At 34.9% G+C, this 24,537-nt stretch overlaps 1 protein-coding gene across 8 annotated transcripts in view; it reads right to left on the bottom strand.

Annotated features, from left to right (window-relative positions):
* The window catches only part of DZIP3 (DAZ interacting zinc finger protein 3), a 110,740-nt gene that overhangs the window by 65,070 nt on the left and 21,133 nt on the right, over positions 1 to 24,537 (bottom strand). For all 8 annotated transcript variants that reach the window (XM_079101429.1, XM_079101432.1, XM_079101430.1 and 5 more), the window contains exons 5-7: positions 9,350 to 9,466; positions 4,674 to 4,754; positions 3,263 to 3,387 (exon numbers count right to left, since the gene is read on the bottom strand). In XM_079101429.1, coding sequence (XP_078957555.1) covers positions 3,263 to 3,387; positions 4,674 to 4,754; positions 9,350 to 9,466 — 323 coding nt within the window. The remainder of the gene's footprint in view (positions 1 to 3,262; positions 3,388 to 4,673; positions 4,755 to 9,349; positions 9,467 to 24,537) is intronic.

Genomic DNA, 24,537 nt, shown 5'->3' with positions numbered 1-24,537 from the left:
TACTTGGCTAAGTCAGGGCTTTGATGAAGAATGAGTGGCTTCCACAAGATCTAAAATGGGGTATTTAACTGAATGTGCTTAACACTGACTTTTTAAATTTGTACTGAATTATTCAGCTGGCAAAGACCTATTTACCAAAAAAAAAAAAAAAAAAAAAAAAAAAAAAAAAAAAACCACAACAGCCTCCTTTAACTTAGAAACTGTGCAAAAATATAAGAAGACACAAGTCTCAAAGGATGATGCCCTTCCTCCTCAAGATCTTCTTCACCTTACAGTCACTGCCTTCAGGCCAGTAAGTCTAGAGTCAAGTATAAAAGGGTTCACAAGGGAATGAAGGGGTCTCAGGAATAAAAATCTTATTCTAAAAGTTGCAGAACCTACTGGTATGCATATATAGGCAAAAACAAATGTGGGAGTGGATCTTAGGAGTGCAAAGCCAATGGACAAATACAAGGCTGGATAGAGGACTGTATATTGATATGGGACAACACGTACAGAGTTCAAAATTTACTTTCCTAGCAAGGATACCTGAAGACAGTCCTGACATCCCCCTGAAAAAGGCTCCTAGAAATTTGAATGATGGCCTATAGTAAATAAGGAAGAAATGCAAAACATTTTTTGGCAGCATACTGAAAGAGTCAGGAGGCTTGGGGAGGTAAGAATGTTAGAATGGACTTACTACATAAGAAAGTAGAACCTGGGCTGTGGCCGTGAGTGGCCTAGCATGCATGAGGCCTTGGGTACAATTCAATCCTTACCATATATATATATATATATATCTTCCCTCCTTGTCCCTCACACACACACCCCCCCCCCAAAAAAAAAGAGGATGTTACTAGATAATGTTCATAGAAAGCCTCAGAGAGAAGGCTTAATTTCATTAATGCAGGAAGGAATATAGAGTTAAGAAAAGTATCAGTGCCTTTGAAAAGCTCAGTGGTGGTTGTCCTCTATAATGATGCTGTCATACAACTGTGTTTTCTGTTAACAATAGTCTAGAAAATGGATTCCCCACTTTGCCCAACAGCAAAGAGAATAAAAGGTAGTTTACATTCTGAGGGAAAGACAGCAGTACATATTCTTAGTCTTGTCTCAGACTACAGTTAATTCTCCTATTCTGTCACAATAAAGACTGAAGAGATTTTTACCATCTTTAAATTCTGAGAAGCATAACACTAGCCCACTACATTGATGGCTTCATGCTAATCAGACCTAGTAAACAAGAAGTGGGAAGTCTTCTGGATACACAGTGAAAAACAGTTATGCCAGGGAACAGGAGACAAACCTTATATAGAATAAAAAACTACCACATAAGAGACACTTTTAGGGATCCATTATTTGGCCTAGTCCCTTACAGTGGTTTGCTTAAGTAAAGTCCCTAATTCATCCCTCAGATCTCACTGAATCATAATTTTTTTAGAGGAGACTTCCAGTTCTCAGAAATAAGTTGGAGTTCCAATAAAGACTTGTATTGTTCATTATATTTTCCTTCATAGCACTTCACCATTTATCACATTTCATAATTAAATATTTTATGACTAATTATTTAAGGTCTATATTTTTCACCATACTGTCAATTATATGAGACTAAGACTATTTTAAACTATTTTACTATTCTGGAATACGATAAATGCTTAGTAAATAAAATGAATGAATGATGCTACAAAAGCTAAGGATATCCATATAGGAAGTGAACTGACATCTATTAAGTTTCCTCTGTCCAATTTCAGTTTCTTAAAAAATGTAAACATTGAAAACATTCCCCAAACTCAGCATTTGTACCCTTTCAATTCTTTTTTTGTTTGTATTTTTAGTTATTTTTTCATTTTTACAAGTTGCATTTTGATTCATTGTATACAAATGGGGTATATCTTCTTGTTTCTACGGTTTTGCACCATGTAGATTCATACCATTTGTGTAATCATACATGTACATAGGGTAATGACGTCTGTCTCATTCCACCATTTTTTATATTCCCCTCCTCCCTCTCATTTCCCTCTACATAATCTAAAGTTCCTCCATTCTTCTCTCACTCCCACATCCCAATCCCCATTATCTATCATCATCCACTTATCAGGGAAAACATTTGACCTTTGGTTTTTTGGGATTGGCTTATTTCACTTAGCATGATATTTTCCAATTCCATTCATTTATGTGCAAATGCCATAATATTAGTCTTCTTTATGGCTGAATAATATTCCACTGTGTATATATACCACAGTTTCTTTATCCATTCAGCTGTTGAGGGATATCTAGGTTGGTTCCACAATCTAGCTATTATGGAACTGAGCTGCTAGAAACACTGATGTGGCTGCATTACAGTAGTATGCTGACTTTAAGACCTTTGGGTATAAACTGCGGAGTGGGATAACTGGGTCAAAAGGTGGGTCCATTCCAAGTTTTCTGAGGAATCTCCACACTGGTTTCCAGAGTGGCTGCACCAATTTGCAACTCCACCAGCAATGTACAAGTGTGCCTTTTTCCCCACATCCATACCAACGTCTATTATTGTTTGTGTTGATAATAGCCAATCTAATTGGAGTAAGATGAAATCTTAAAGTTGTTTTAATTTGTATTTCTCTAATTACTAGAGATGTTGGACACTTTTTCATGTATTTATTAATTACTTGTGTATCTTCTTCTGTAAAGTATCTGTCCAGTTCCTTGGCCCATTTATTGATTGGGTTCTTTCTATTTTTGGTGTAGAGTTTTTTAAGTTCTTTATAAATTTTGGAGATGAGTGCTCTATCTGAAGTGCCTTTCAATTCTTTATAAGTTCACTTATACTTTGAAAACGTTATTTTAAATCAGCGGTAACATTAATAATTAAAATCATTATTCATTTATTAAATGCTGCATTTTTTATGTCCTGGGAACTCTGTTCATAACCTACAATGTCCTTATGAGGTTAACACAATACTAGTTCTAGTTTTAGAGATAAGAAAAAACAATAGAGCTTAACAACATTAAGTTTCTTAGGGCGATAAAAAATGTATCTGAATCCAGGTTTGTCAGATTCTAAAACTTGTGTCGCTGATGTTAATGTTAAAGTTCCTCTTATTGCTGTGATGTTTTAAGTTTGGTATTAAATATTCTCAAGTACATTAAATTATTATCTACAGGAAAAGATGAAGATGAACAGAACAAATCAGTCTGAGATCACAATGTTATGTTCCCTGGCATACTGTGTAAACATCATTCCCATTTCACAAACTGAAAGCTGACAATGCTAAAAGGTTTATCCATTATTTAAAATCTTTACCTCTTCTGTGCACATCGAAGTAAACCACGTCCAAAATAAACTAAAGACATAAAGTTTTCACAAATTTCATTTTCTTGGATAATCATCTTCATCACCAGAAATTTGTTCTCTGCTTCTGTATAATCCTGTAGTGACATAAAACTGGTTTGGCTGATGTGAAAAGAATTTCATTTTTTACAATTATTTCCCAAACTGGAGAAATTAGGTATTTTTAAGGATGATCCGTCATCTCACTTATTTACAGCTTCAATCTTATCATTTCTGTATGTGATCCCAAAGATAATGTATTCAAAAATTAAAATATTTATTTATGAACAAATACAATATCTTTAATTGTAACATCTTTACCCAGTGTTTCAAAACAAAAGTTATAACGATTTTTGTATTTAAAACTGGAAAATATTACTAGTCAAAATAAGGATTTTTCTGATCACTACTTGAGCATAATTCTCCGTCATTCTTAATGTATCCTTCTAATTACAGCAAAATTCTGTCTAATTTTTCAAATTGGAAAGAAGTGACTCATTGACCATAAACATAGCCTCAATTGGGAAAGCACCAATTTCCAAGTAATACAGATTTAGAAGTAAAGATCAGGATCAATTCCAATATATGCTTCAGTTATAATTAATAAAACATGTATAATGGCAATGTTCTGGGAAAAAAAAAGAGAAAAAATCCTTCAAAGACTTGTTTAAAAATATTCTCTACTACATCACGCTGAACAATGATTAGTATTACATGAAATTATTTAAAATAAAAATGTACTCAGTTTGACTACTTATAAATTCTACTTTACCTAATAAGTCATATTTATATGTTTATGAAATCATATAAAAAGTACAGACTTAGGAAACAAAAAAGTGAAAGAAATATCAAGGCTGCAAAGAAAACAAGAGAAAACATTAAAAGTCAGTGAAAAAAAGTAAAATGTTGTTTGAAAGACACTTTAGAAATTTTCTAGATCCCAGATTTTTATTTGTTTGCACTTATTCAACAAAAAATTTGAGGTAGAACTCACATTTTACAAAAGGGGTAAGATTAAAATCAGAGAGATTAAACTATATTAGCAAATGAATTAAAATGTGTCATGTAAGCAAAAGAAGCAAAACATTTTTTTATTTTACACAAATGGTAAGCATCTAAAAAAGATCAGTTTAAAAAAGATAAAGTTAAGGGCTGGGGAATATAGCTCAGTTGGTAGAGCGCTTGCCTTGCAAGCACAAGGCCGTAGGTTCAATCCAGAGCACCTCAAAAAGGAAAAAAAAAAAAAAGATAAAGTTAAGGCTGTATAAATACACGAAGGAAGGGGCACCAAAAGGTTTCGATGTTTGGAGAAGTTTTTAAAAATTAGCATTTTAATTTGCTAAATTAAAGTTAATATAACGGGCAAATAACACATGCTACATACCTCTTTCTTTCCTCTTTCAGTGAGTGCTACACCATATAAAAACAGTAATGTCAAATAATAACCAATATTAATTTGGTATGCCTGCAAAGAAAAAAAATATGTTAATTGGTTGTTAACACCAAGCTACTTTTTGGTATACAAGTTTAAGTAAATATCCTAGGCTACTTAATAATTATTAAAAAAGGTACGAATTATTATTTTGTCAATCTAAATCAAAATTATAGAGTATGCATTTTTAGATAAATTTGATAATTTGATTCAAGAAGAGGAATTTTAAAAAATAAAAGCAAATGTAATTCAGTACATTAAATTTTTCCAAAAATTCTATATTTCAGTTATCAAGAACACTTTAGGAAGTAATGCAATAATGAAAAGGTAAGTATCTACCACCTATCTTAAAAAATTCAATGATCTCTGATATCAAAATCCTTTACTATCCACATGTGGGTTTTGTTATAATCGTATAAAAATTAAAGTTATCACTTCAATGAAAAATTTTAAATGTGTGGATATTTCCTTCCTTTAAATATAGTCTTATTCAAAATTACAGAGATGGAAACAGATTAAGGATAAGGGAAGGTAGGAAGGCAGAAGGGATAGATGTGACTACAAAGACACTATGAGCTGACTATGATAGTGATTACACAAATACACACTTCTGATAAAATGTCTCAGGACTATACATGACTGTGCATAAAATAACTAACACAGTTGGCATGAGACTATGATCCTTATTAAGGCCTGCCTACTACAAGGTTGATCCTTAGGTATTGTCTGGGAACTTGGGTTTCAATTGTTTCCACTATTTTCTAACTGTTGAAGGTGGCTTGCTGTGCTTTGATCATTTGATCTGAGATTTATGCTAAAAATCTGGGAAATTCTTCTGCGTCTGAAATTTTGATACATACAAGGCACAGGGTCCCCTAGACAACCAATCAATAAAAATGTGGAACACTGAGTCTCTAATGGACTACCCCTGGCAGAAGCAACACAGGTGTTGCTATATTTTTGTTGCTGGGGTTAGGGGGGGAAGAGGGAGAGTAAACTCTGCCCTAAGTATACTCAGGAGAAAACATAGAGAAACCTACAGATAGGTTCCTTCAGATTCTGTGTCATTTCCCCTTATGATCTGTTATATATCTTTACTATGTCACTGTAATAAATCTTTGCCAATTAGTACAATATGCTGAGTCCAGCCCTTGTAACAAGTGTCTGAACACAAATGAAGGTGTTTTAGAGACCAGCGACAACATTTATCATACCACTGTCATTTCTTGGTTTTGATAATGTACTGTAGACAAGTAAAATGTAACTATTGGAAGTAAATTGCATAAAGGGTACACCGAGATCTCCCTCTGTACTGCTGTATTACACAACTGTAACATCTGTGAATCTATAATTATCTCAAAAGGAACTGCTAAAGCAATTATCTATGGAGAAAAATATTTTCCATTATATTTATGAGGGTTAATTTTATGTGTCAATTTGACAAGCCACATAGTGCCCATATTAAACATTAATTCTAGTTGTGTCTGTGAGGGTGTGTTCAGAGAGATTAGCCTTTGAATTGACAGACTTAGTATCTGATTACCCTCCACACAAGGGTAGGCATCTTTCAATTAAATAACCTGAATAGAACAAAAGGCCAAAGAAAGAAGATTTCTCAAATTTTTGCTTCTTGTGTGCTTGCCTTAGGAAGGACATCTCACCTTATTTTCTGCCCTTGGACTGTGATTTATACCAATGGCTTCCCAGGTTCTGAGTTTCTGGCTTGCAGATACAAATATACATATGTGTATATATACACAGATATATAATACATATTCATTCATCATAATAAATCATATATGCATGTATATATACATGTTTTAGTATATGTGTATATATATATAATAGAAACTGGTTCTGTTACTCTGAAGATCCTTGACTCCACTACTCTTAAGCTCTATACTGACTAAAAAGTATAAACATATCTTTTGTCATGTGAACTCTTCTAATTGAGGTTGCCCCAGACCATAAACAAGTGTTTTTCAGGTATAAGGATGAATAATATCCATAAGATAAAAACTTTCTTTTTATACTGATCTAACAGCACTCCCTCAACCTAGAACACTTATGAACAACCATATATATCTGTGAGACAAATGACCAGAATTAGAAGTTTGGCTTCAAAAAGCAGTAGAAATAGATGCATGTTTGTTTTCAATGGACTAAATAAGTCTACATACTTCCGGTACTTTCTAACTGGTTTCCACCTTAAAATTTCTGTCTCTGTAGAGTCAGTACAATGTCATAGTTCAGAGCAAAGACTCTGAAGCCAACACTATGTGGATCGTATATTGACTCCAATACTTAATACCTGATGAAATCAGCAAGTTATTTAACTTTTATGCCTCAGTTTCCCAAAATAGAAATTGGGAATAATAAGATAATCACAAAAAGCAAATGAACTAATCTTTACAAAGTGTTTGGAACACTGGCTGTCATATAGCAAACACTAAATAAATGTGGCTATTCTTTTGTAATTTTAGAACAAATCAGCTTTGTACAACAGAGTCTGTACCTCATACAATTCTAAATAAAAACATTCTTGAGAATAAGATGCAGAATTGTGCAATAATCAAAAGGCAAAACACTCCAGAAATTCCAAAAGCAGCACATTTATAAACTAAAGCCCCTGCCCTTTCCTTCCTACCTTATCCCAGTTAGCAAAGATGATTTGAAGTACTAGAATTGAATGGCTACAGATGTGACTGGTACCTACACTCACTGGTACGTGCAACTCACTGCTGCCTCTTAAAAGGTGGTCTTGTTCCTCCTTGATGGTCTTCAGGGACAAGGAGAACCATTTGGATATAGCAGTAGGTTGCTTTGATCATGATATTAAAATTCACAAGTGCTACCAAGAGAGGAAGCTTTTCCATTTCCTAGTTAAGACTCATCACTGAAGTAACTTAGGCAATGTTAATGCTGATTATACGCTGTTATACTTCACTGAGTGGCATTCTGATTAGTAAGCAACAGTAGATATGTAGCATCCTAGAAGTTCTTGGGATATCAAGATACAAACTTCCTTTCCCTTGATTCTTTTTTGAATTCATCAAGAACCTCTTTTAGAGTACTATATATCACTCTTTAGGACCCTACTTCTGAGAGCACTAAATAAGGATTATTGTTTAACCTTCTTGTACATCCTTATAATATGGTATCTTTTGTTGTAGGGCTATCTTTTATGGTGTCTGAGTAGTCCTTTTTTGAAGATAACCCTAATCTATCTTTCTACATGTATGCAGAATTTAGTTTACTTTATTGATCCAAGTTATGCAAACAACTGACTTTTCATTTTATTGCCCTGCATTATTATTTTTTGGGGGGTGAGTTGCAGGGAATTGAACTCAGGGGCACTCGACCACTGAGCCACATCCCCAGTGCTATTTTGTATTTTATTTAGTGACAGGGTCTCACTGAGTTGCTTAATGCCTTGCTGTTGCTGAGGCTGGCTTTGAACTCGAGATCCTCTTGCCTCAGTCTCCTAAGATGCTGGGGCTATAGGGACGCACCACCATGTCCAGCTACATTATTGTTACTAATTTTTTATACATCCTTCCTCAGATTGCTCTATTTCTAAAGTATCATTTGACCTTAAAAACATAAATATATTTTGTCAGTTTATCTATCATAAAAGTTCCAACTTTAACACATAGAAATATCAGAAGAAAGAGATGCTGATTAATAATTAGGAAGAAGAGGGAACAGGGGTTTTACCTTGATTTTTTTTAGTTTACATATAAAAATTGTACATTTTTATCATATACACACATATGATAAAGTTTGAAATATAATTGGGTTTTTTTATTTTTGGGAGCAGGGTACCAGGGATTGAACTCAGGGGTACTTGATCACTGAGCCACATCCCTAGCCCTATTTTGTATTTTATTTAGAGACAGCATCTCACTGAGTTGCTTAGCACCTTGCTTCTGCTGAGGCTGGTTTTGAACTCTCAGTCCTCCTGCCTTAGCCTCCCGAGTTGCTGGGATTATAGGCTTGTGCCACTGCACCAGGCTATAATTGGTTTTAGAATGGCTAAAACAAGCTAATTAACATATGCACAATTTCACATATTTATCATTTTCTGTGGTAAGACTTAAAATCTACTTTGCATTTTTAAGAACACAATGCATCATTACTATATTAATGATGTTGTGTAATAGATCTCTTAAACTTATTTCTCCTACCTAACTGAAATTTTCTATCCTTTGACCAACATCTCCATCTCTCCTCCTCCAGGCCCTGGAAACTACTATTCTATTCTCTAATTGTACAAATTCAACATTTTTTAAGATTCCACAAATTAGTGACATCATGCATTATTTGTCTTTCTATGCCTGACTTACTTTTGAAGTTCATGATTTTCATTCCTAATTTGGAAAGCTCAGTTCACTAGTTCAAGTTTCTGATAACTTGAACAGTGTTTTAGTAGAGAAGGGAGCTAGCATAAGTTCATTACAGAGATAAAGTCACATAAGAAAGCATAAGACATAAGAAGGAAATATATTTCTATGTACCCTTCTCTAGAAGAAAATACAAATTGGCTTATACCTCAAAATAAAAATGCATTGATATTCCCACATTAAAAAGTGCTGTACAAGTTCCATTATTTCAAGGAATACACTTACAGTATAATTAGTAGCTTGAATGTTCCTAAGTGCTGTTTCCAACTGTGTTATCAAAAAACGTAAAGTTAAAGCAGGAACAATTTCCTCCCCATTCTGGCTATTGGCTGCAACTTCTCTCTGTGGAAAATAGGTTAGTTAAAAATTTCTTTAAGTTAGAATAAATATCTACAGATATTTATATTATACTAATAATACATAGTCACTATAGAAAATTTGGAAGAGACAAATATGGTTTTTAAAAAATCTACAGTACCCAGATATACTCATGTTTATTTTAAAGTAGTCCGATGAATCTCCTTTGTAACTATTTCCTATAAACATTAAAAGCAAGAGGCTGACAACATCAAATCCTACTTCAGAGTAAAAGTATTAATTCTACTTTATTCTTAATTATTTCTCTTCTCCAGTATAGGCAGAATCTTCTTTCCAGTCCTGAATCTGTGGAAAATAGAAATTATGGCAGTAACACCAAAAGCCAGGGCAAGCATTTTATACTGAATTAGAGGAAATGATCTAATATGTACTTTGTTTTGCACCTCTTTGTTATTCACATGGATAAAATTAAAGAACTATGTGTTTTCTTTATGCTGATTTCCCAAAGTTGTACCCTCAAATAGTTTAAATTATATTATGTGTTTAATTATATATATATCCTGTGAAAAGTTTAACAAAAAAATTGTTTTTATGTGTGTGTGCCTGTGTATTACTGAGGATTTAACCCAAGGCCACACATAGACTAGGGCAAGTGCTCTACTACTGAACTACATCCCCAATCCCTAATCGACACTTTTTAAACTTGGTTTCCAGTATATGATACTTTCCTTCTTTTCTCCTAGCTAACTAGATACTGTATTTCAGCCTCCCCAGCAGATGGCCCAATAAACCTCTTTTGCTATCAACTACATTCCCTAAAGTAATTCACTGTAGTATTTTAAAATAGTACTACAAACTGACAGTTTCCAAATTTATTTTTCTAGTCCAAAATTATCACCTGAATTATAGATTCACATATCCATTTATTCAACATTATTGCTTCAATCTGAAAAGGCATATAGAATACAACACTGAAGTTACACCTCTCTCAAACCAGCTAGGTAATTTCAGATCAATCCCCTGGATGAGAATGACTAAAAATGCTAAACAAAATATGAAAATCACTTATCTGAAAGTAATGGGAAGCCATAATGGCAATGAAAATCTCTGAAGCCAACAAGTAGGAGAGGTGGAAGACCCAAAGATATGAGACTGACTTAGAAACACTTTTCTAAAGCAACTGTCATATTCACTTGAAGTTAAGATGCTAGGCAGAGGTCTCAGGAGATATGCAGAGTTAGGAGAATATTAGAGTGCATGGCTTATCAAGGAGGAGGGACTCTAGTAAACACCCTATTCTTTTGGTTGGATTCTTGTCTGTTTTGATTCTAATAGAAGCAGACTATAATTCAAAGACTTGAATGCAAGTAGTTTATTTGTGAGGTACAGAGAACAATGGTTAGAAAGGGGAGAAGTGATAAGAGAAGGAAAAGCAAGCTTTTAATAAAGCACAATGAATAACGGGGGTTCACACAACAGGGAACAACAGGGAAACTCTGGACTCTTGAAAAATAAAAACCTAAATATTACCTGATTAGAGGGGAGATAGAAATGGGATATTTATACAATAACTTCTAATACACTGATTGAGCGCTTTGGCAGGAGGGATTACTAGAGACTTCTGAAATGCCAGAAGTACAGCATTCTGCAGTTCTAGAACAGAGACCTTGAGGCACAGATGTAGATATTCAAAACTGAGAATTGTCCAGAGCATACTGAAAAGATAAGGTTCCAGGAATATGTGCAATGAACTGACAGCATCTGCCATAAAGGATGTAGAAATAGATCCTTTCTCATGATAGAGAAGTAAGTTTAAAATTATCCTAATCCCTGGTTGAATTACTTAATCTACAGAGAAGCAAATATGCATTACTAGGAAAGGTTTTTCCTATTTTCTAGTTCACAAGAGGTTGTTTTGAAACAACCCAGGCAACCATTGCAAGGAGGAGAATTCACTATCATCTTTTCAATTATTATGGAATTTATGTTGATGCTTATGTTTATTTGTTATTTGGGTTATTCTTGTTTTCTTTCATTTTTGAATATTCTTATTTAGCACAAATCAGTTTTATTGGTTTTTTCAAAACCTAAGTTTATTGCTCCTTTCTATTTTATGTTTTATGTAATTTTAACTACCTTATTACTTTCTTTTATGTTTAATTTGCTGTTCCTCCATTAATGTCTTGAAGTTCATGCATAGATAACTGATATTCAACCTTGCTTCTTTTTCAAATTCATGAATTGTAAGCTATAAATGGTTCTCATTACACGTTTTTAGCTAATAATGTTTTAATATATAGTTGTTATTCTGTTCAAAAATTTATTTAACTTCCATTGCAATTTCTTCCTTGACCTATATATACCCCAGATTATAAGCATATATCTTAAGAACATTAGGTTTCCTAGTTTTATATTTCTACTATTATTTCAGGACAAAATTGCTAATGTCCTATATATTTTGTAGGAGTTGATTCTTTGAAATTCCATGAGACTTGCTTGTGACTTAGATGGCTAATTGTGGTAAATGTTCTCAATGCACTTTTAAAAAATGTACATTCTGCCACTGTTGGGAGCAGTGTATTGTGTGTGTCTATGTCTCAGTGGAATCAAATTTGCTGTACAACTACATATTTTGTGTCAGCAGTTATTAAAAGAACAATGTTAAACTCTCCCATTGAAACTGCCCAAGGTTTCTTGACTATTACCAACTTTAATTTTTATTTAATTATATATTTATTTTTTATGACATTGGGGGTTGAGCCCATGGGTGCTTTACCATTGAGCTACATCAAGACCTTTTATTTTAAATTTTTAGACAAAGTCTCACTAAGTTGCAGAGGCTAGCCTCAAACTTGCAATCCGATTGCCTCAGCCTCTCAAGCAGTGATTAGAGGTGTGCATTACCATACCCTGCTCAGGGTTTATCACTTTATCATTCATAAAAGTTCTGTGTAGATATGTCTATTTCATCTGCAATTTGGGTTCTATTTTCTAGATTTGTCCATGTGCAATATCTTGATATCTTTTAGTTGATAGAGTTTTCCAGTAAGTTTTAATATCTAAGTCAGAAAATTTCTTAGTACTTCTTCCCCTACAGTTCTCCTATAAAATTTTCTTGGTTATTTTACCTCTTATTTCTCATATGAACTTCAGAATTATCTTTTAGTAACAAAATAACAATAAAAAAATCTTTTCAAATTTCAATTAGCTGTTATTTATAAATTTTAATTTAGGAAAAACTGAGAACTTTATCACACGGTGTCTCCCAACATGCATATTTTCCACTCAGGTCTCCTTTTTTTACACTTAAGTTTTAGAAATATTTATTATTTTACTGGGGAGCACTGATTTCTAAACTTAGCTGTGAACAAAAACAGTGTAAATGCTTGCTAAACTGCAGATTCCCAGACCTACCCGAGAGAGATTTTGAGTTTTTTACTACTCATATAAGGTTCTGATATTCTTATGTGAGAGGCTTAGGATAAAGTTTAAGAATTACTAGTTTATCTTATATATTTCTTAATTGTTTTCTAGGGTATTTAAACTTCTTTTTATGCTTTTGTAAACAAAAATCTTTCTTCTATTTTTACTTTCTAATTGACTATGATATATAAAGTCTATTGATTTCTGTTTTTTGTTGTTTCTTGGTGGTTTCCAAAGGACAAGAGGGGAAAAAAGGAGTCAAGACAGATTCATTCACAGTAAATGAACTCAGTTAAGGTTATAATTACTAATAAAATTGTACGGATGGTTTCAGAGTTTGAATTTTTAATTATAACAGCATTAATTTATTTCATGGAAATAATTAGTCATTTATTCTTACATACAGAAAGCATAAATTTGGTATTTCCAAGACACCTAAGGTGTACTGTCCCTACTGCCAATTAAGTGCCACAAATAAAAGAGTATATGATATTTCTTAACTTTGGAAAACTATTAATTCAAGAAACAGTTCCATTACTATACTGGAAGCAAGTACAAAGAGAAACTACATGCAAGATGAATCTTTGTATTCTTTAGAATATTTATTATACTAATTAATTCAAAAGTTTTGCATATCATTTCTATTTTATATTTTCAAAAAAATTTTAGTAAAAAATAGGAATGTAAAAGTAGTCTCTTGTCCCAGAGTGTCATAATGGAGGAGGCTGAGAAGATGGCAAAGTAAAGGAAAGCTATATCCCAAGCTATGCCACAGCATGGGGTCAAAGCAGTGGGTATAGAGGTTCCTAAGAATATGGGGGTTTTCAAGATGGCGGACTAGAGGGTGACTGCACTTCATGTCACTCCAGGACGCAGGATTTAAGAAGAGGAGGTACTGAGAGACTCGGGACCAACTCAGAGCCTCCAGGTGAGACTCTCCCACTGACCAACGCTCCCGGACGGGGTGGTAGTCCAGGAATGCAGGGAATTTTGTGGAGTAGAGTTGCCCAGCAAGACTCCCCCACTGGAGCAGTGAACCCGAACAACCAGAGCATTGTAGAGGAGGGCCACTCAGCAAGTGAGTCCCTTGCAGGGCCAGGCTCCCCAGCCCAGGCGGTAGTTCCGGACCCCAGGGAATATGGCAGAGGTGGGCTGCACAGCGAGAGACTCACTTGCAAGGTGAGGCTCCCTGGCCCAGGAGGTAGGTCTGGATCCCCAGGAACCTTGCAGAGGAGGGTTGCCCAGCCCAGGCAGTAGTTCTGGACCAAAGAAAACTTCTCGGAGGAGAGCTGCCCAGGGAGACTTCCCTACCAAGGCTTTACCACCAGGGCGGTAGAACCAGAGACACAGGCCCAGAACAGCCATGCCCCAGCCTACAGTTTAGTCCCCCTTTGGCTGACTATCAGTTAACAAGTGGAGGCGCATCTGCCCACTAGCAGGGAATATACCCGACCTGAAGGCTACCTCCCCTAGAGGGGAAGCTTCCTTGTGGATCATTGTATTATCAAGTTCCTCCAAGACATCAGGCTACTGAAGGCTAGGAGGGGAGTTACTGGAAATCTACAGGGACACTATAAGTCAATAGGGGAAATCTGCAATATCCCAGAGTTTCACTACTAGAGGGGTAGATACCTGACCAATATGAGAAAACAAGGGAAGAAAATGTCCCAAACAAACCTAGATGCTACATCAATAAAACCCAATGGCAGCACAGCAGAAGAAATGTCAGTAAGGGAGTTCAGAATGTACATAATTAAAACAATCAGGGAACCAAAAGGGGAGATGAAAGAGCAAATGCAGGCATTGAAGGAAGAGATGAAAGAGCAAAAGCAGGCATTAAATGATCACACCAATCAACAGTTAAAAGAACAAATATTGGAAGCAAGAGATCATTTCAATAAAGAGTTGGAGATACTGAAAAAAAATAAAATAAAATAAAACAGAAATCCTTGAAATGAAGGAAACAATAAACCAAGTTAAAAACTCCATAGAAAGCATAACCAATACGATAGAACACCTGGAAGACAGAAACTCAGACATTGAAGACAAAATATTTAATCTTGAAAACAAAGTTGACCAAACAGAGAAGATGGTAAGAAATCATGAACAGAATCTACAAGAATTATGGGATATCATGAAAAGGCCAAATTTAAGAATTATTGAGATTGAGGAAGGCTTAGAGCAACAAACCAAAGGAATGAACAATCTATTCAATGAAATAATATCAGAAAATTTCCCAAATCTGAAGAATGAAATGGAAATCAGTACAAGAGGCTTATAGGACTCCAAATATACAAAATTACAACAGACCCACATAGGCATATTATAATGAAAATACCTAATATACATAATAAAGACAGAATTTTAAAGGCTGCGAGAAAAAAGAATCAAATTACATTCACAGGTGAAGTAATATGGATATCAGCAGGTATTTCAACCGAGACCCTAAAAGCGAGAAGGACCTAGAACAACATTTTCAAGCTCTGGAAGAAAATGGATGCCAACCAAGAATCTTATACCCAGCAAAACTTACCTTCAAATTTGATGACAAAATAAAATCCTTCCATGATTAAACAAAAGGTAAAAGAATTTATAAAAATAAAAGTTGGCACTACAGAACATTCTCAGCAAAATATTCTATAAGTAAGAGATGAAAAACAATGATGTAAATCAGCAAAGGGAGGAACTACCCTAAAGGAATAGCCAAATAAAGGAGAAACAAATGTGTGTCAAAAAACAAAAATGAACCAAATGACCGTGAATACAAATCATATCACAATAATAACCCTGAATATTAATGGCCTGAACTCATCAATCAAAAGACATAGACTGGCAGATTGGATTAAAAGGAAAAGATCCAACAATCTGCTGCCTGCAAGAGACTCATCTCATAGAAAGAGATACCCACAGACTAAGGTGAAAGGATGGGAAAAAACATACCATGCACATGGACTCAGCAAAAGAGCCGGAGTATCTATCCTCATTTCAGATAATGTGTACATTAAGCCAAAATTAGTCAGAAATGATAAAGAAGGACATTTCATGCTGCTTAAGGGAAGTATAAATCAGCAAGACATAACAATAATAAATATCTATGCCCCAAACATTGGCTCATCCATGTACGTCAAACAAATCCTTCTCAATTCCAGGAATCAAATAGACCACAACACAATAATACTAGGTGACACACCCCACTGGACAGATCTTCCAAACAAAAATTGAACAAAGAAACCACAGATCTCAATAACACAATAATTTAGACTTAATGGACATTTGTAGAATATACAATCCAACAGAGTGCGAATACACTTTCTTCTCAGCAGAACATGGATCCTTCTCTAAAATAGACCATATATAGTGCCACAAAGCTACTGTTAGCAAATACAAGAAGATAGAGATACTACCTTGTATTCTATCAGATCATAATGGATTGAAACTAGAAATAAATGACAATAAAAAACAGAAACTACTCCAATACCTGGAGATTAAATAATACGCTATAAATGATGAATGGATAACAGAAGACATCAGAGGGGAAATAAAAAAATTCTTAGAGGTAAATGAGAACAAAAAAAAATCAGATCAAAATTTCTGAAAAACTATGAAAGCAGTACTTAGAGGAAAATTTATCTCATGGAGTGCCTTCAATTAAAGAAGAAAAAAAATCAACAAATTAATGACCTAACACTACAGCTCAAAATCCTACAAAAAGAAGAACAGATCAACACCAAAAGCAGTAGAAGACAAGAGATAGTTAAAATCAGAGCTGAAATCAACGAAATTGAAACAAAAGAAACAATAGAGAAAATTGACAAAATAAATAGTTGGTTCTTTGAAAAAAATAAACAAAATTATAAACCCTTAGCCACACTAAGAAAGAGAAGGAGAGAGAAAACTCAAATTACTAAAATTCGGAATGAACAAGGAAATATCATGACAGACACGACTGAAATATAAAACATATTTAGAAGCTATTTTGAAAATCTGCACTCTAACAACATAGAAAATCTCGAAGACATCAACAGGTTTCTACAGACATATGAATTACCTAAACTGAACCAGGAGGACATACACAATTTAAATAGATCAATTTCAAGTCATGAAATAGAAGAGGTCATCAAAAGCCTACCAACAAAGAAAAGTCCAGGACCAGATGGGTTATCAGCTGAGTTCTACGAAACCTTTAAAGTATTTCATGAAATACAGGAGGAGGGAAACCTCCCAAACTCATTCTATGAAGCCAATATCAACCTGATACCTAAACCAGACAGAGACAAATCAAGGAAAAAAATTCCAAACCAATATCCTTAATGAACATTGATGCAAAAATTCTCAACAAAATCTTAGCAAATCGCATACAAAAATAGATTAAAAAGACAGTGCACCACAATCAAGTGGGTTTCATCCCAGAGATGCAAGGTTGGTTCAACATCCGGAAATCAATGTTATTCACCATATCAATTGACTAAAAGTAAAGAATCACATGATTATTTCAATAGATGCAGAAAAAGCATTTGATAAAATACAGCACCCCTTCATGCTCAAAACACTAGAAAAAATAGGGATAGTGGGAACATTCCTTAACATTGTACAGGCCATCTACGCTAAGCCCATGGCCAATAACATTCTAAATGGTGAAAAACTGAAAGCATTGCCCCTAAAAACTGGAACAAGGCAGGGATGCCTTCTTTCACCACTTCTATTCAACAGTGTCCTCAAAACTCTAGCCAGAGCAATTAGACAGACCAAGGAAATTAAAGTGATACGAATAGGAAAAGAAGAACTCAAACTATACCTATTTGCTGATGACATGATTATATATTTAGAGGAACCAGGAAATTCCACCAGAAAACTTTTAGAACTCATAAGTGAATTCAGTAAAGTAGCAGGATACAAGATCAATGCTCATAAATCCAATGCATTTTTATACATAAGTGATGAATCTTCAGAAAGAGAAGTTAGGAAAACTACCCCATTCACAATAGCTTCGAAAAAAATAAAATACTTGGGAATCAAGCTAACAAAAGAGGTGAAAGACCTCTACAATGAGAACTACAGAACACTAAAGAAAGAAATTAAAGAACACCTTAGAAAATGGAAAGATCTTCCATGTTCTTGGATAGGCAGAATTAATATTGTCAAAATGGCCATACTACCAAAAGTGCTATACAGATTCAATGCAATTCCAATTAAAATCCCAATAACATACCTCACAGGAATAGAGCAAGCAATTATGAAATTCATTTCGAAGAATAAGAAACCCAGAATAGCTAAAGCAATCCTTAGCAGGAAGAGTGAAGCAGGGGGTATCGCAATACCAGATCTTCAACTATACTACAAAGCAATAGTAACAAAAACAGCATGGTATTGGCACCAAAATAGGCAGGTGAATCAATGGTACAGAATAGAGGACATGGACACAAACCCACATAAATACAATTTTCTCATACTAGACAAAGGGGCCAAAAACATGCAATGGAGAAAAGATAGCCCCTTCAACAAATGGTGCTGGAAAAACTGGAAATCATATGCAGCAGAATGAAACTAAACCCCTATCTCTCACCCTGCACAAAACTCAACTCAAAATGGATCAAGGACCTTGAAATCACACCAGAGACCCTGCATCTTATAGAAGGAAAAGCAGGTTCAAATCTTCAACATGTTAGCTTAGTATTAGACTTCCTTAACAGGACTCTCATAGCACAAGAAATAAAATCAAGAATCAATAACTGGGATAGATTCAAACTAAATAGCTTTTTCTCAGCAATGGAAACTATCAGCAATGCAAAGAGGGAACCTACAGAGTGGGAGAAAATCTTTGCCACTCATACTTCAGAGAGAGCACTAGTTTCCAGAATATATAAAGAACTCAAAAAACTCTACACCAAGAATACAAATAACCCAATCAACAAGTGGGCTAAGGAAATGAACGGACACTTCACCAAAGATCTACGAGCAATCAACAGATATGTGAAACAATGTTCAACATCTTTAGTAATAAGAGAAATGCAAATCAAAATTACCCTAAGATTCCATCTCACCCAATTAGAATGGCGATTATCAAGAACACAAGCAACAATAGGTGCTTGTGAGGATGTAGAGAAAAAGGTACACTCATTCATTGCCGGTGGGGCTCCAGATTAGTGCAGGCACTCAGGAAAGCAGTATGGAGATCCCTTAGAAAACTTGGTATGGAACCACCATTTGACCCAGCTATCCCACTCCTTGGCCTATACCCAAAGGACTTAAAATCAGCATACTTCAGAGATACAGCCACAACAATGTTCACAGCCACTTAATTCACAATAGCCAGATTGTGGAACCAACCTAGATGCCCTTCAGTTGATGAATGGATACAGCAACTGTGATATATATATATATATATATATATATATATATATATATACACATATATACACAATGGAATACTACTCAGCCACAAAAAATAATAAAATTATGGCATTTGCAGGCAAATTGATGAAATTGGAGAATATCATGCTAAGTGAGATAAGCCAATCTCAAAAAACCAAAAGACGAATGATCTCACTGATAAGCGGAAGATGACACATAATGGGGAGTGGGAGGGGGGCAAGAATGGAGGAAGGATAAGAGGGATGGGAGGGGTGGGGGGGAGAAAAAATATAACAGAATATAACAGAATGAATCAAAAACTATTACTAGGTAAATGTATGATTACACAAATGGTATGCCTCTACTTCATGTACAGAGAAACAAGATGTACCCCATTTGTTCACGATAAAATAAAATAAAAAAATTTAAAAAAAGAATACATGGAACTAATGCAGAGGCTACTGGTGCAGATTTACCACAGACAGAGGGACAGGGGGCATAGTCTCAGGAGGAAGAAATCTGAGATAAGAAGTGCTGCCTAAACTTAACAGAGTCAGAGGCTACAATGCATACTGGTGTTTGAAAATCATGCTGTGTATCTCAACTGGCTGTGGAGAGCTGAGGTGGGGGCCATCTTGGGGCAAGTGTGGTGCACAATACTAACAATTGTGGGACCCAGGAGATCAGGGGGCAAAAAACAAAACAACAAAAAACCAGTCACAACATCCCAGCAGCACCTATTGAGGAACCTAGGCTGGGCTTCCTAAAACATGAGAGAAACAGTCATGGAGTAAACAACACCCAGGGGCATTCAAGTCAAGAAGCGTGAAAGACACCCAGAGAGGATTCTGACTAGCCTCTCCTTTTTGCACTGGGTGACTTATGTGACCAGCTGAAGCAGGCCAGGAATTTCAATGGGTAGGGATGAATACACTCAGGAACTAAGCTCAGGAAGGCTGTGATCTTGAGCAGCAGTGAGTGGAGAACTGGTACCCCTGACCCATAACTGGATTTTGTGTGAGAGGTCAATCTAGTCACTCCAAAAAAGGTTCCATCCCACGAAGCCTAATTAGACCTCCTACTATCCTGCTAGAACTGCACCAAACTGGTCAAAATGCCAACCAACAGTATAATGGACAAAATGCCAACAAACAAATGCCAAAAAAATGCCTAACCCATCCCACCTCATACTGATAAGAAGAGAAGCTGAGTCTCACATCAAACAGTTTAACTCTTAGGCCACTCCAACTGGCAGCTCATAAAGTAACACAAAAACAGGAAGGGATTAATCTTTACCCCTTGCTCTATCAGTATAAAATTTAAGAATTGGAAAAAAAGATTACAGGACATAAGTAAGTGTCCACCCAATCTGGTCAACTATTTTCACCAACTCAGTGTAGAAGGGTCCTTCATTCTTCACCAAGGTTTTGGATTTTTAAAAAATTATTTTAATTTATTTTTTTTTCTTTCTGTGTGTGAATATAAGAGAGACAGAGGGTGTGCATGCACATGAATTATGTATTTGTTGACTGGTTCAGAATAATATACACATACATTTATTTTTCTTTTTCTCTCATTTTTAGTGTTTATTAAAAATAATTATTTTTTCCTAGCATTATCTTTAGAGGGTTCAGGTTTTTTTCAACTGTATATTTTAGTTTGGTTTGGTATTATTTTCATTTATTTATTTTGTTGTTGTTGTTGTTTATCTTTCTCTGTTCTGCCAACAGTCAAATTCTATTGTTCTCTATCCTTTGTTTGAAATTTTTACTTAATTTTTATTTTTACAGACTGCCTTTTGATTCACTGCACAAATGGGGTACATCATTTTGTTTCTAGGGTTTTGCACAATGTAGATTCATACTATTTGTGTAATCATACATGTACATAGGGTAATGATGTCTGTCTCATTCTACCATTTTTCATATCCCCCTCCTCCCTCTCATTTCTCTCTACATAATCTAAAGTTCCTCCATTCTTCTTTCACTCCCACACTCCAATCCCCATTATCTATCATCATCCACTTATCAGGGAAAACATTTGGCCTTTGTTTTTGGGGGGATTGGCTTATTTCACTTAGCATGATGTTTTCCAATTCCATTCATTTATGTGCAAATGCCATAAATTAGTCTTCTTTATGACTGAATAATATTCCATTGTGTATATATACCACAGTTTCTTTATCCATTCAGCTGCTGAAGGGCATCTATGTTGGTTCCACAATCTAGCTATTGTGAATTGAGCTGCTAGAAACATTGATGTGGCGGCGTTACTGTAGTATGCTGACTTTAAGTCCTTAGGGTATAAACTGAGGAGTGGGATAACTGGGTCAAAAGGTGGGTCCATTCCAAGTTTCCTGAGTAATTTCCACACTGATTTCCAGAGTGGCTGCACCAATTTGCAACTCCACCAGCAATGTACAAGTATGCCTTTTTCCCCATATCCACACCAACATCTATTATTGTTTGTGTTCTTGATAATAGCCATTCTAACTGGAGTAAGATGAAATCTTAGAGTTGTTTTAATTTGCATTTCTCTAATTACTAAAGATGTTGAACATTTTTTAATGTATTTATAAATTGCCTGTATATCTTCTTCTGTAAAGTGTCTGTCCAGTTCCTAGGTACATGTATTGATTGGGTTCTCTGTATTTTTGGTGTAAAGTTTTCTAAGTTCTTTATAAATTTTGGAGATTAGTGCTCTATCTGAAGTGCATATGGAATAGATTTTTCTCCCACTCTGTAGGTTCTCTTTTCACATTATTGATTGTATCCTTTGCTGAAAAAAAGCTTTTTAGTTTGAATCCAATTTTCCCCTTCTTCATTATTGATATAACTTGCTACGTCCTCTGCATTCTCTGTTCACTTTCTGAAATTGTTTCCTAACTTCTTAACATGTTTCCTTTTCCCCTAAATAAATGCATTTTTACCACCTTTTAAAAGTGATTGGTCTATATAACAACTCATACCACTACCATTAATGCTAATATAACCATTACTGCTGTGAATGATATAGTGGATACCTGCTCTTTACTTCAATACCAGATCTAGTTCACAGTTTTTGTTCTTACAATTGACAAATGCTAAACCCACCATTCTTCTTTATTGTTAACAATTTACTTTAACCCTGTGTACTGTCTTTGCTTGCAACAGTTGTTACTATATTGCCCCATTCTGTGAGGTGCTGGGAACAGAATGGAACACTAAAAGTTCATAGAGGCAGCTACTGACCTAAACATTCCATGACATTACTCCAACTCAAAGAAGTAAGGAGACAAAAAGTTACAAAACAACAAAGAAACAAGGAACTCAGGTCACACCCCTTGGCATCTATGTATGCATCAATAACAGAGAGAAGTCTCAGAACAATTAGATAATTACAAAATGACACGCACAAAAAAAGAGAAATCCCAAATAAATAAGTTTATGCTCTACCTCAAGGTCTCAGAAAAAGAATAACAATCTAAAACACCAAAACAAGTAGAAGACAGAAAAAAAAATTAAGATCAGGGCCAAAGTCAATGAAATTGAGAGTAAGAAAACAGGACACAGGATCAATGCAACAAAGAGTGTGTTCTTTGAGAAGATAAATAGGATTGACAAACCCTTAGACAAATTAACCAAAAGAAAGAGAAGATGCAAATCAACAATATGCCATGTCACCAGAGACCCTTCAAAATCCAGAGGGATATTAGAACCTATTTTGAAAATTTATACTGCAATAAAAATGGAAAATCTGAAATACACTGATAAATTTCTAAACACTTGTGACCTTCCCAAATTAAATCAGGAAGATATAGAAAATCTAAGCAGACCAATATTAAGTAATGAAATTGAAACAGTCATTAAAAGCCTTACTAAAAGAAAAGTCCATGATTTTCAGCTGTGTTCTACCAGACCTTTACAGAAGAACTAACACCAGTCTTCCTCAAATTATTTCATGAAATTGAAAGAGAAGGAACACTCCCAAATACATTTTATAAAGCTAGTTTAACACTGATACCAAAACCAGGCACAGACACATCAAGAAAACTACAGACCAATGAACACAGATGCGAAAGTCTTAATATTAGCAAATCTCATTCAAAAACACTTCAAAAAGATAATATGCTATGATCAAGTGGGTTTCATTCCAGGGGTGCAAGCTTGGTTCAACATACACAAATCAGTAAAGGTTAAGTCATCACTTAAATAGAATTAAGGACTAAAACCACATGATCATCTCAACAGATGCAGAAAAGGCCTTTCATAAAATCCAAGACCCATTCATGTTGAAAATGCTGGAGAAGTTTGAGATCAAAGGAACTTACTTCAGCATCGCATAGGCCATTTATGACAAACCCAAAGCCAACATCATACTAAATGAAGAAAAACTGAAATCATTTCCCCTAAAATCAGGAAGAAGACAAGACCCTCTCCACTCTCACCACTCTTATTCAATATAGTCCTTGAAACATTAGCAAGAGTGATCAAGAAAAGGAAATCAAAGAGATACAAGTAGGAAATGAAGAAATCAAACTATCTCTGTTTGCTGAACACAAGATCCAAGAAACTCTACCAGAAGATGTCTGGAGCTTATAAATGAGTTTAGCAAAGTATTAGGATATAAGATCAATACCTGTAAATGAATAACTTTCAGCCAAGGAAGAAATCAGGACAATCATCCCACTCACAATAACTTCAAAAAAATTAATAAATACTTGGGAATTAATCCAACTAAGGAGGTAAAAAAGTTCTACAGTGAAAATTACAGAAAACTGAAGAAAGAAATTGAGGAAGACCTTAAAAGATAGAAAGACATCCCATATTCCTGGATAGGCAGATCAATATCACCAAAATGGCTATACTACCAAAAGCAATAGCCATTTTGGTATCAAAATACCATATCAAAATTCCAATGATATTCTTTATACAATTAGAAAAAGAATTCTTAAATTCATTTGGAAGAATAAGAGACCCAGAATAGTCAAAGCAATACTAGGCCAGAAAAGCAAAGCAGAAAGCACCACAATATCTGATCTAAAATTATACTACAGAGCTGTAGTAACAAAAATAGCATGGTCAAATCAAAACTACCCTAAGATTCCATCTCACCACAATTAGAATGGCGATTATCAAGAATATAAACAATAGGTGTTGGAGAGGATGTGGGGAAAAAGGTACACTCATACATTGCTGGTGGGGTTGCAAATTAGTGCAGCCACTCTGGAAAGCAGTGTGGAGATTCCTTAGAAAACTTGGAATGGACCCACCATTTGACCCAGCTATCCCACTCCTCGGCCTATACCCAAAGGACTTAAAATCAGCATACTACAGAGATAT

The sequence above is a fragment of the Sciurus vulgaris genome (assembly GCF_902686455.1).
Source record: "Sciurus vulgaris genome assembly, chromosome: 10".
NCBI lineage: Eukaryota > Metazoa > Chordata > Mammalia > Rodentia > Sciuridae > Sciurus > Sciurus vulgaris.
Note: the sequence above shows the minus strand (reverse complement) of the source record. Positions and strands in the feature narration are given on the sequence as shown.